Below are 13,778 nucleotides of genomic sequence, written 5' to 3' on the forward strand. Positions count from 1 at the left end.
AAGGTCTGCGGCCAAAATGTTTGCATGCCCAGGACTTTAATACACCCTCCAAAATATTTTCGAGCAAATATTCGGCATTTTATTCTGATGCCACGGTTGAATTATACGAGCGGAGAGCGACTATCTGCTGCTATGGCGGCCCACACCATCGCCATGGCCGACGCTTGAGTTCTGGTGGCCAACCGAATGTGCACATTTTCAGCTTACCTCTTTGGCAAGTGAAAACGATCATTTTGTTTGTTTACAAACTGCAGGACAACGAATGTTTTCTCATCGGAGAAAACCAAAATCGGCACTTCAACACTTTCGGCCAAGCGAAGCAACTCTTTAGCTCTTTTGAGTCTATTTTCTTTCTGTAAGTTCTTGGATTTTTTTTGAAATTTCAATGGCTTTACCCCGAGCTCATTTTTCAATATTTGCCGAATGGAATATTGCGATATATTCAGCTCACGAGCCATTTTTCGGTCACTGCGACGCGGGTTTCAATCAAGTCGCTTCTTAACTTTTCGAACCATTTCTGCTGATGTTGCTGTTTTCTTCCGTCCACTTCCTTGACGTCAGGCTAGGCTACCAGTATCACAGTAAAGAGCGGTGGTACGAGACACAAAAGATTTATTCACATTTAAATGCTGTAGTGCTCTCACGATAGCCACTTGTGGTTTTCCAGCCAAATATATAGAAATCACACTATCACGCTTGAATTTCATCACGATTAATTTTTTCTCTGGAAAATTCTCACCAGAATGCTTTTGTACGCCTGCAAACAATATAATGAGCTGTCACTGAAATAATTTCAACAGCTGTCGGACGAGTGGCTTAGAAATGGCAGCAGTCTGATGTTGGTTGCATTTTTTTTATCTCTGTTGGGTCTGACATGAGTATTTCGAGAAGTTACAAACGAAATGGCAAGGTTAATATAGCCTCCATAGCATGGTACAGGATATAACAATTATGGAAAAAAATAAACCTCGCATGTTTCTCTGCAATATTGCCGAAGGCACTAAAAATCTATAATGCAGGGATTCGTAGAAATCGCAAACCGAAAATTCCAACAGTGACACGTGTCTTCTTTTTAAAGCTCTAATTTCATACTCTGCTGGAATATCCCGTAATTATTCTGAAAATTGAATTTTGTCGGACAGTGTAATAGTACGATGAACCCTATTTGGACCAAATCGGATACTCACTTCGAAAGTTATCGTGCACACCAGCTAGCCAGATAGGCTGACAGAAACCGCTAGATAGACTCAAAATGTCCTGAGTGTCTAAAATCGTTATTTCATAAAATACCAAATTCAGTTCTATGTAGAATTTTTCGTACAATTTTAGTACACATTTCCAAAACCACCTCGGTTTCCCAATTTCTGATACCAAGAGATACCTTAATATCAAATTTGAGGATTCCAGCCCTCTTCCTTCACCCAATACCAAATGTAGTACTATTTAGTACTTTTCGTACAAATATTGGACCCATTTCCAAAACACCGCCAAATCTCAAACACAGATATCATTAGCAATATAAATATCAATTTTCAGGATTTCAACTCTATTCCTTCACCCAATACCGAATATAGTACCATTTAGCACTTTTCGAACAATTGTAGTACACTTTTCCGAAAGCACCTCCAGGCTACACAAATTTCAGATTTCAAACACTATATGTTCCTCTAATACCAAATTGTACCAAATATGGTACTATATAGTACTTTTCGTGGACTTGAGCGCACACATTTTCAAAACCATCTCTTTATCACAAACCTACCCCCAACAGGGACCCCAATAAAAAATTTCAAAATTTCAGCTTCATCCGTTCACACTAACCAAATTGGTCCAAATTTAGCAACATTTAGTACACTTCGCACATTTAGTATACATTTCCAAAATCACCTTTATATATCAAGCTTATTCTCATACCGAATTTCAAATTGTTACCTCTATCCGTTCACATATTACCAAATGGTACAATTTTAGATGTTTAGAACCATTTTTTGCAAATTTAGTACCATCAGTAATTTTGGTAACCTTAATGTTTGAATTTCCAAAAAAAACCTTTGGTACATCTGTCCTGCACTCCATCAGTGACTCATTCCGAATTTTAGAATTCTAGCTCATTCCGTTTGTCCAATAAATATTTTTAATTTTTAGTACATTTTAGTACCGTACTCTTTTAGTATGTTTTTCCAAAAACCCAGCTTTAACACATGCCTACGCAGGAAGTCTGACCCTCGAGCAAAATTTCAAGAATATAGCTTTAGCCTTTTCGTTGCGTATATCTTGGATCAGATAGGAATAACAGATCATTTTTTTAACTTTAAAAACAAACAATTCCGCATTCGTTCTGTAAAATAAATGCAATTTTATTTCTATATTAATATTGTTACTTTCTTATGTTTCTTTTTGTTATCACTTAAACCAATATAGAGATTTGAAAACAACTGGAAAAGGAAGAGGCGGGATCAATAATAATTAAAACCATTTGGTTGTCTGTAACCAATCTTAAAATTAAACGAAATATTTTCACTATAAATGCACTTTAAACAGTTACAGAAAACCGGTTCTACTACAACAGGATACACATAAAACTAAAAATTTTATGTTTCTAGTTTTGAGAATTTGTTACTTAGTTCTCAAAAACCAAATAAATGCAAAACAACAGCCTTTTCTGGAAGATATTTAGGTTGAATTTTGTTCGTCTCAACAAATTAGTTTAGCAAAAATAAGGCAGGATTTTCCAAGTATTTCTTCCAAACATTGGAGAAACTGGCCATGGTCACGCCATCGATGACACGATGATCGGCCGACCAACTGACGCTCATAATGTAGGCCTTGACAACTTCATCCTTTTCGTTGAAACGAGGGACGGCCTGAAATTGAACTTTGATAATTAAACCGTTTAATGAAAAATGTTCAAACATTTCAGACAAACCTTAGTACGACCCATGGCACCAATGGCAACCTGGGGCGCCATTATACAGGGATGAGTATAGGTGCCACCCACCACACCAATATTCGACAAAGAGAATGTACCATCGGCAAAATCTGCAGGTGTCAGAGAGCCCTTGCGTCCTCTCTCCACCAGATCATTCAATTCCTTGGCAATTTCAATGATGTTCTTAATTTGGACATTCTTGACATTGGGCACCACCAATCCTTGAGGTGTATCAATGGCCACACTAATGTTATGAGCACCCTTGTAAATAATGGATTCATTTGGTTCATCCAACGAACTGTTAACAATGGGGTATTTGCTCAAAGCTATGGAGGCAGCCTTAATGCAGAAGGGCATGAATGTTAGTTTATCAACTCCATTTTCCTTGGCAACTTCCTTCAATTGATTACGGAACTCCATGAGGCGGGTCATATCGATCTCGTCACTATAGGCGAAGTGGGGGATTTTCTAAAGAAATAAAAAAAGATAATTAATTTTCAAATTAAATAATTTAAAAGAGCTACACCTACCAATGACTCCGTCATAGACTTAAGCATGGCCTTGCGCACACCCTTCAATGGCTCCACACGATCGGCTGGCACAGGCGCTGCTGCTTTGCCAGCACATTCTGGTGTTGTTTGCAGATTCTTGGCAGCAATGGTGGGATGTGGTACATTTGTACCAGCCGGTACCATGCCTAAATATTCCAAAACATCACCCTTCAAGACACGACCATTTTTACCGGTTGGCTTGACTTTGGACAAATCAACTTTATTTTCTTTGGCAATACGTCTGACAGCAGGAGTGGCCAAGGTAATGTGACGATTGACTTCTTCATCAGTGGCAGCCACAGGTTTGTTATCACCAGATTTTTTGTCATCCGAGGCAGCTTTACCCTTGCTGGCCTCATCATCTGAGTCTGAACTATCCGAATCATCACCATCCTCATCATCAACTTCAAAATCTAACAAAGCTTTACCCACCAAGGCAACATCATCCACGTTGTAATGGAGTTTGGTAATTTTACCATCGTAACGACTGGTAATTGTGACAGATGCTTTGTCCGATTGTACTTCACAGAGGTTATCGAATTGCTCTACGGTATCTCCGACTTTGACGAACCTGTTGAACAAATGCATTTTATTTTTTTAATAATTAAGATATTAATTCAATCTGATATTACTTACCATTCCTTAACAGTAACTTCACGAATTCCTTCTCCGATATCACTGAGATTGAATGAGACAATTTTATCCAGACATGGCGTTAAATGCAAACAACGGAATTGCTCCTGCAGAATGTTAGCCTGAAATAAACAATGTTTTTTTTTTTAAAATATGTTAACAACTATTTGTTCAAATTGTAAAGTTTAATTTTATCATAGATGATAAAATCTTTGACAGTAGATATAAAAATCGATGACACATGATTCGGCGTTTTGATGGAGTAAGTTACCCCAATTTCACACTTTAAGACATTTTCGGATTACAATTCCTTGGAATCTTGAAATATAGCGTATTCGGAAATATTGCAAATAATTAAGAGAGTTTAACCCGCAAGTGAGTATTTTTGGTTTTTTTTAATATAAAGTCTTACTTTGGTGAGATGAAAAAACTGCAGCCGACTTCAGACTGCTGTCACTTCTAAGCCACTCGTCCGACAGATATTAAAATTATTCAAGTGACAGCTCATAATATTGTTTACAAGCGTACAAAAGCATTTTGGTGAGAATTTTCCAGTAACAAACTTATTCATGATGGAATTCAAACGGGATAGTGTGACTCTTTATATTTGGCTGGAAAACCACAAGTGCCTATCGTTAGAGCACCGCTGCATATAAATGTGAATAAATCTTTTGTGTCTCGTACCATCGCTCGTTACCGTGATACTGGTGGAGTAGCCCGACGTCAAGGAAGTGGACGGAAGAAAATAGCAACATCAGCAGAAATGGTTCGAAAAGTAAAGAAGCGACTTGAACGAAACCCGCGTCGCAGTGGCCGAAAAATTGCACGTGAGGTGAACATATCGCAATATTCCATTTGGCAAATATTGAAAAATGAGCTCGGGTTAAAGCCATTGAAGTTCCAAAAAGTGCAAGAACTAACACCGCAACAAAAAGAAAATAGACTCAAAAGGGCTAAAGAGTTGCTTCGCTTGACCGAAAGTGGTGAACTGCCGAATTTGGGTTTGGGTTTGGGTTTTGTGTTTACTTGCCAAAGAGGTAAGCTGAAAATGTGAACTCAAGCGCAGGCCATGGTGATGGTGTGGGTCGCCATAACAGCCGATGGTCGCTCTCGGCTCGTATTTATCGACTGTGGCATCAGAATAAATGCCGTAGATTATCGCGAAAATATTCTGGAGGGTGTATTAAAGCCTTGGGCACGTAAAACATTTTGACCGCAGACCTTGGAGATTCCAAAACGGATTCAGCACAATCGCACTCAGCACGCGCCACCCAAGAATGGTTACAAAATGAGATTCCTCGCTTCATTTCCAGCGCACAATGGCCACCAATTTCTTCGGATACCAATCCTTTGGACTATGTCTGGGGAATTTTTTTGAAAGCAAGTTTGGCACTAAAATATACCAAAGTGTCGATCACCTCAAGCAAGCGCTTCGGCGGGAATGGACCAAAATACCGCAGAGCAACATTCGGGCAACGTGTGACGGTTTCATTTGGTCGTTTGAAGTCCATAATTCGTGCCAAAGGTGACCAATTCGAACAAATCTAAACTTATTCCAAAATTGGATGCTATTTCCGGCATTTGTTTCTTTCATTCAATAAAATTAAAAAAAAATTAAAAATTATGACGTTTGACTTTGTTGCATTTTTTTTAATCTCATCCTGTATATCTAGGTTACACATGAACAGCGACCCTAATACCAAATTTCAGATTTCTAGCACTATATATTCAACCAATACCAAATTGTACCAAATATACAGATATTTAGTACTTTTCGTACGCTTGTAGTGCACATTTTTAAAACCACCTCCTTATCGGAAACCTCTTTATCAGAAAATTTCAAAATTCCACCTTCATCCATTTTATACCTAACTCTTCCAAATTTAGTGCCATTTAGTACAGTTCGCATACTTAGTACACCTTTCCTAAGCCACCCTATCCATTAAACCTTCTTTGCAACATTGATTCTCATACCGAATTTCAAGTTTTTGACTTATTCCGTTCATATAATAACAAATGGTATTATTTTTTAGGACTTTTCGCAACCTTAAAGAATGTTCGAACTTCTAAAAACTCTTTGGTACATCTATCCTGCAGTCCGTTAGTAAATTTCATTCCAAATTTCAGAATTCTAGCTCATTCTGTTTGTACTTTTCATACCCTTTTAGTACGAATTTTCAAAAAGGCAGCCATATCACGCGCCTACACTGACCCATATGAAAATTTCAGGTTTCTTGTTTCAACCGCTCCCTCTGGGCGTTAATTCTTGATCAGACAGTCAGTTATTTCACTATTCTTTTTCAAATATATAGATAATCTGATGCAATTGGAGATCTTGATTTCAAAGCTATATGTAATTTCCATTTTTGTGAATTTATTTATATTGGGATGTTTGCTTGATTTTCACTTTGGTCAAAATTAAACACACTTCTTTCAATCTATAAAAAATCCTAAATTTATAAAAAATATATATGCGCACTGCTAAGTTTCGTAAACAAAAAATAACTTTTAAGTATTTTGACAGATTTAACCAAAGCTGTTGGTTTCATCCCCAAACATTTGAGTATATAAATATTAAATATATTTACCGATAATAATTCTATTATTAATTATTAAACAATTCAAACATTGTTTTTAACGGATAATATTTTTTTAAATTGTCCAGTTGGTGACTCGAAATAAAATAAAATTATCAAATCAAATGTGTAACTAAGGTAAACAAGCGAGAATTTTAAATGTTATTCTCACTCTCTTCTAAAATGAACCCCCTCGTGCGATCGTCACCGCAGGACGCAAGAGTATTGGGGGCACGGCCGGTTGGCAGCACCACCTGATAAACACATGTTAGTGGGGTCTTTTCGCTGGAGTCCATGTTGTTGTCAAGTTTTATTGTGTTCTTCGTCGTTCCCCTCTATCTGTCTCATGTCTCCATTCATCATACAATGCACAGACAGATAGCAGCACTATTATCTCTCTCCAAAAGATGAGAGTTCTCGTGCTTGCTCAACTTGTTTTGTTTTTTGGTTCTCCCGGTGGTTGTTTGTGCAAAACTGACAGATTTCCTATATTTTTAATTGTACGCATTTTTTCCAAACGATTCTCCCACCGAGCGAACGAATGGATGGTTAGGTGAACAGAGAAATTATCGCAAAATTATGTAATGAATTGATATTTTTTTTGTACTAGAATAAAACATTTAATTTTTACGAAAAGATACACTTAAAATCAAATAGATTATTAATTTGTAATTAAGAATTACTTTGATCACACTGCTGTTGTTCACTTGATGTGGCAGATATTTCTTTAGTAGAGCTACGGCATTGCGATTTCTCAAGATATGGGCTGACATTATATTTGTATTAATGGGCACAAAAACACTTTTATTATGACTTTTTAATTTAACTTAAGTATTTTTTTACAGCCGATTTGTATTTTCTCTTGTTTTTTCTTTTTTAATTCGAATCCGAATGTCCAGAGAAGAGAAAACACGTCCGCCAAAGCCAAGAAAACGTAAGCAACTAAACTTCTGATATTCGTTTCGTTCTTTCTACGTAGTTCTCCACTCTTCTTCGTCCCGATGTATGTTCATTAATTAACATAAAGTTGTTTTGAATTAAGCAACGACGACGGCACACTACACCTGGGGTGCTAGCTGGTTTGAATCACAGATACTTTTTTTTGACAGTTTGCTGCAAAGTACCTATCAAAATAAAATGAATCAAGAGAACAAGATCGTATTGTTGAGAACCTTTAATGGAGAGCACTGAATTTGATCTTTACGTTAAATAATTACTTTATAACCGACAATATATTTTGAAAAAAAGTAAATCAATAAATCATTACGACCTGCGATATGCTAAATTTCTCTTTTTTAATTTATTCCATACTTTTTGGACAATTTCCATAGGGAATAAACAATATATTATTAAAAGAATAGAATAACTCTTCCAAAAATATTCATATCTAATTCGAAACCATTTAAATTGTTTTCAATGCATATGGTATTAAGCCTAGCTACTGAAATACAAAACTAAGGCTATGCCAGCTCCCTGTTAGAATTATTCAAATTATATGCAACAAGTTGTGCTCATATATTTGATTTTTTTCGATCTCAAAACTAATTAAATATACTTGAAAAACGATAAAATACTTTTATTTTCTTTCAGAAACGGTATTAAAATGCACGCCGCGCAATTAACCCCGTTTGGCTGCCTCTTTAGTTGTTGTCCAAATTCTTTCCATCTAATTTCGTCAAATTTAAATAGAAAATCGGTTATCATAGTAACAACTTTTACATTCTTGCTATTCTGGAACAGATCAAAAATATTCGAATAATATGGTACCAAAAGTGTTTATTACGATTTTACCTTTATCCGTTTACATAATTCTAAATACTACCAAATTTTGGGAATTTTACAACTTTTGGTAAACTTATTATTTGAATTTTCAAAATCTTTTGTTTCATCTGTTTTAGACAACATCAAAGATGCTCAATTAAATTTCCAGATTATCCGCTTTTTCCTTCCCCAAATACCAAGTTTAATACCATTTGGTACTTTTAAAGTACCTTTTTCCAAAACACCTACGTATCTCAACCCGTCCTCAAAAAAAAGTGAGCCAAATACCAAATTTCAGATTTCCAATTCCCTTCCCCATAAACCAAATTTAATACATATTTCCAAAGCCACCGTCAAATCTTAACCCTACACACTAACCGAGACTCCAATATTAACATTTTAAAATTTAAGCTCTATTCTTTCACCCAAACTCAAATTGTATCAAATTTAGCACACATTTCCAAAACTACCACTTTATATCAAACCTACTCAATTCTCAGACCTAATGTCAAGATTTATGCTCCATCCATTCACATAATACCAAATTGTACCAAATTGAGAAATTTTTGGTACACCTATAGTCAAATTTAAAAGAAAAAAAAACATATTCCAAATTTCAGAATTTTTCCATTTTTACTCCCTTTAAGTACACTTCTAGTCCGAATTTCCAAAGAACCCAGCCTTATCTCACACCTACCCACTAACGTTTCGCCAGGACATTGATGGATCAGCCAGTTGATGAATTACTCTACTATTTTATACATAGTTTCTTCCCGATTTTCGGTACTTTGGAGGTATTAGAAATTTGTTGTGGTTTCGAGTTTCAGGCTCCCGAATAAAGTCATTAAAATTTTGAAAGGCCTGGGCACATTTTGAGATATTTCAGGTTTTGATATACATTTCAGGAATTTTAAAAATAACAAAAGCTTTCCTTGCTGCAGGCCATATAAAATTGGGCCCAGCTATACTGATTGCTTGGTTACACCTATCCAGTTACAAAAATTATTTCAAGCCTTGCAATATCTTTCAAAATGAAACAATTTAAAATAATAGGTAAAATTATAAACAAATGGCAAAAGCCACAACGATCAAAGAAGCTCTAACAAAATGGGAAGAACGTACCATGGAAGACTCGACAAAAGCCGTTGACATTGGTTTACAATTTCAATGGCCGCCAATTGAGAAAATGGATGGAACTTTAAATACCTTATTAGAATGTCGTAAACTGAGTCTGTCATCGAATATGATTGAGAAAATTACTGGAATTGGTAATTTGAAGAATCTACGCATACTCTCATTGGCCCGTAATAATTTAAAGGCTATTAATGGCATTGTATGGGACCAACATATTGATTTATGAACATTTTATTAATTTACCCGCTTCCAGGAACCATTAGCCGATACATTGGAAGAACTTTGGGTTAGCTATAATGCCATAGAGAAAATTAAACCGATTGAAGTTGTGAAGGCTTTAAAGGTGTTCTATATATCGAACAACTCTATTAAGGATTGGGCTGAATTCAATCGTATGGGTGCTGCCCCAAAATTGGAAGAGATTTCATTTGTTGGCAATCCATTGCATGAATCAATGGAAGAGAGCACCTTTCGCAGTGAGGCAATACGACGTTTACCAAATCTTAAGAAATTGGATGGCGACCCAGTTATAAGAGGAGATTAAGCTAATTTTATTTTCCAGTTTTTAATTGTACATTAAAACAACATTATTTGGTCTTAAAAATTAATCTATATTTTTAACTACGATGTTTCCATGACTTCTTCAGATTGTTGGCTAGCTGATGTGGTGGCTTCAGAGTTGGCTTCTTTGGATTTTTCGTATTCTTTTTTAAGCCTCTGCAGCATATTGTGCGACACTAAATCCAATTTTAAATGTTGTACATTGATGGCACTGCCATCCCAATCCAATAGTGATTTAAATTTGAATGGATCGCAAAGGTTTAACATTTCTGGAAAAAAATTAGAATTTCATTAGAAAATCGCTAATTTTTTGAGGTGTTCACTTACCCATTCCACCAGCCTTGTACTCATTGATCTCCTTTTCCAGTGTGATCTTAATGACATCTTGCCGGGCTTTGTGTTGATTGGCTCTATTTTTGCTAATGGATTGCTTCAATGCAATCTGTTCAAGTTCCTCGCCAAAGCGTTTCAAATACAGTTCAATAAGTTCTTCAAATTCAACAGGTGTCAGTGGATTTTTACGTCCTTCCTCGATGTGTTCCAGAAACCATGTCAACTTTTCTCCCATTAAATTGGATTTAATGGCATGTCCCAGTCGCTGTTTATGTTTGTTATTTTGGCGTCGGGCTTTCTTACTCAGAGCCTTGGTTTTGCGACTGTTGGGATGTTTACATTTCTCGAGTTCCTTGCGTAGATTTGTCTAAAAAATTATATTTATTATTATCTCCAATATAATATGTATTTTTTTATTAGAAAACTTACCATTTTTATTTATTATGCGAGCTATTGATTTTGTTTACACGTGCTCTTTGTTTTTGTTTTGATTGGATTTGTCAAGTTGATTCTTCTTCTTTTTTTGTTGGAATCAGTTGGTATGCATGTCGAAGTGATAGCACCTTTAAGAAATCTACTAAAGGATGATGATATATAAAGAAATTGATTATACTATAACAAATATACTACAATAATTAAATATTTAATACTTCGAGTGTATAAATTTAACAACATTTTTTAAATTTTAATATAAAGATACGTTGAAAACATTTAAATATTTTCTACAATTTTATTTGTTCTATGAATCATCCTGTTGTTTCAAACATTCTCTCTTCTCTCTATCTGCTATTCATTTCACGGAGGGTTTCATATCGTGTGACAACTGTCAGTTTGGTTCTTGATTCAAGAAAGAGTGGTTAAAATAATATAAAAAATCTAAACAATTGTGAAATTGGTAATAAAATCATAAATAAATTGTTATGTAAACAAAAAAATAATAACAATTTGTTGTGTCTATTTTTTTTAAATTCATCATCGGGCACATTGCATATTTCCAGAATATTCTTGTTAGATTACACAACCCCAAAACCAAGTATAAAACACATTAGCAATGGGTAATGCTCCTGTAAAAGAAGTTGCCACTAGCAGTACCGTGGAAGCTCCTGCTGCCAAACCAAAATGCAAGGCGTGCTGTGCTTGTCCGGAAACCAAAAAAGTTCGAGATCAATGGTAAGTTTTTAGATATGATGTAAATATTTGTAGAAATTGCAGATTGCAAAAACAAATTTGCATGCAGTCTAATCGAGCATTCACAAAAATCTTTGTGGGTTACCTGCATTCTTAAATCATTTACTGCCTCTTAAAGAATCTTGATGCGAACAACCTATTTAGTCTTTATTCAGGGCAGGTTATTACAGGTTTTTTCGTCAGGTAATTTGCAACACCTTGAAATATTGGCCATATCTCTTAGTAGTGTCCATACTTATTCGCTCATATTTCCACGAATTAAGTAGAAATTGCTAGTGTGCCTGTCCATCAAGAATTGTAACCAAATTCCTAGAAACTTTTTTATTTCTCTCTGGTATTAACAGAAAATTGCATTCGATTATATGAACCAATAGAGCAAAATGTAAAAGTATGCAACAGTGAAGAAATCTACAATATTTGATTATGATCACATTATTTTAAGATTTTCATTGATGGCTTGAAAATATTGTTATATGCAAATTTCATGTCCATAAACATATTTTTTTCTATTTATATTTATCATTGTTTATTGAAGGTAATCAAAGCCAAAATTAGACTATGTTTTATGGTATCGTAATATGGATAACAGGGGTCCTACATGTTGGCTATTTTAAGATTTCCTTTTAATTAAAGAGATTTTTTTTAAATTCATTTTCAATTTCGGAACTTCGTTTTGATTATGAATTTCGAAAGAGAACGAATTCAAAGGAAAAATACCATTTTTATTTGTTTTTGATTTGGTATTTTTAAAAAAGCCAAAAATTAGACCTTATCGATGATTTGGAGAGATTTGGAAAGATTAACAAAAATGTTCACTGTCCTTTTATTTGGGAAAATGGAAAGTCATGTTGGTAATGACGACATAGAAACACAATTCATATGACAAATATCTACCTATTACGTGTTTTCCATTTGAAGATAATAATTGTCATATTTATTCTTATCTATTTTCTGAATAATTATGCCATGATTGATCGCAAAATAATTAAAATTCACTAAAATGATTATTTTTCGACAACATTTTTGGATTAGAATGAAGCAGGCCTCTATTCTGTTCATTGCTATGACATAAGAATCTAACTGTAATTTTTAATGTTTACAAAATTTACTGCAAGATGGACCCAGAGTTTGGTATAGGGCCTGAACGATTGAAAAATACAATAATTTAGTGCCTAATGAAGAGTATTCGTATTTCCATCTACATTGTCTTTAGGTTGGGATTTTGTATTCTTCTCCTCTTCGCCATTTGAAATCTTAAATTAACTGCACTGTCTTCAAAACCCCTAAACCATAGATGAGAGAGCCACGTCCTTACTGACAACATGAGCTCTCAAGAGCAATAACAATCTGCATTGAATGTGATGCTATAGTTCCAGTCACTGGATATTTTAGCACAATTTCACGCAGTAACGTGTGCGCTGAAACCACTCCGAATTCCTTAGATGAAGAGATTAAATTAGCGATTACAATAGTATCAATACCTGATAGGGACGTTTGGTCCTCTATTTACACAGACGGTTCCAAATGGGTGAAACCGCCGATGCCGACGTATTCCGACCTATTCCAATTATTAGTTGGTCATATAAATTTAAAGATAATTGCAGTGTTCTACAGATGAAGATTCATGCAATTAAAATAGTAAGATATCTTTGCACCAGTGACAGTATATGTCGCTAGTCGAGAGCTATTCTTATTTGCAAGGGACACCTCTTCCTAATAGATGAAGGATATATCAACATAGTGAGGTGAGGAAATAAGTGATTGTCTTTTTTCCGGAAGTCTTTTTAGTGGTCTGCGGCCCCGTTGACTTTACCTCAGCCTTGCCTTTCATTGCCTTGGAGTATAGTACCTCCGTTTTTGGTATCTCAGAGGACTTCTTTAAAGGTTTCTTTGGTCCAGTCTTTTTCCGTACCACTTTTTCCTATTGGCAGGGGTTTTCCGCAGTCGTCGCCTTTTTGGGGATTCGCATGCATGCGGAAGAGAGAACTTAGCGACACTTTCATTTTATCAATGGAAACGCCGTCTATCCTTCTTCTACCTTTATTTAACTCAGTCGATTGATATACCAATTGATTTGAAACCACAGAAAAGCTGTTGTTGTTTAAGCTGGAA

At 35.3% G+C, this 13,778-nt stretch overlaps 3 protein-coding genes across 3 annotated transcripts; 1 reads left to right on the top strand and 2 right to left on the bottom strand.

Moving 5' to 3' along the window:
- Positions 1–2,332: 2,332 nt before the first annotated feature.
- Positions 2,333–7,697, bottom strand: LOC101900261 (lipoamide acyltransferase component of branched-chain alpha-keto acid dehydrogenase complex, mitochondrial). The gene is made up of 5 exons (XM_005182672.4): positions 7,373–7,697; positions 4,117–4,235; positions 3,460–4,051; positions 2,927–3,397; positions 2,333–2,864 (listed from the first exon to the last, which is right to left on the bottom strand). Exons 1-5 carry the CDS (start codon positions 7,460–7,462, stop codon positions 2,703–2,705), a joined length of 1,434 nt encoding a protein of 477 aa, XP_005182729.1. The 5' UTR covers positions 7,463–7,697; the 3' UTR covers positions 2,333–2,702.
- Positions 7,698–9,466: 1,769 nt separating this feature from the next.
- LOC101901084 (dynein axonemal light chain 1) lies at positions 9,467–10,205 on the top strand. Its single transcript, XM_005182677.3, has 2 exons — positions 9,467–9,783; positions 9,838–10,205. The coding sequence occupies exons 1-2, from the start codon at positions 9,520–9,522 to the stop codon at positions 10,126–10,128; spliced, it is 555 nt and encodes a 184-aa protein (XP_005182734.1). The 5' UTR covers positions 9,467–9,519; the 3' UTR covers positions 10,129–10,205.
- LOC131801870 (translation machinery-associated protein 16 homolog) lies at positions 10,112–11,048 on the bottom strand. Its single transcript, XM_059120963.1, has 3 exons — positions 10,908–11,048; positions 10,473–10,845; positions 10,112–10,414 (listed from the first exon to the last, which is right to left on the bottom strand). The coding sequence occupies exons 1-3, from the start codon at positions 10,908–10,910 to the stop codon at positions 10,206–10,208; spliced, it is 585 nt and encodes a 194-aa protein (XP_058976946.1). The 5' UTR covers positions 10,911–11,048; the 3' UTR covers positions 10,112–10,205.
- Positions 11,049–13,778: the final 2,730 nt, after the last annotated feature.

This window comes from Musca domestica, unplaced genomic scaffold (assembly GCF_030504385.1).
Source record: "Musca domestica strain aabys unplaced genomic scaffold, Musca_domestica.polishedcontigs.V.1.1 18, whole genome shotgun sequence".
NCBI lineage: Eukaryota > Metazoa > Arthropoda > Insecta > Diptera > Muscidae > Musca > Musca domestica.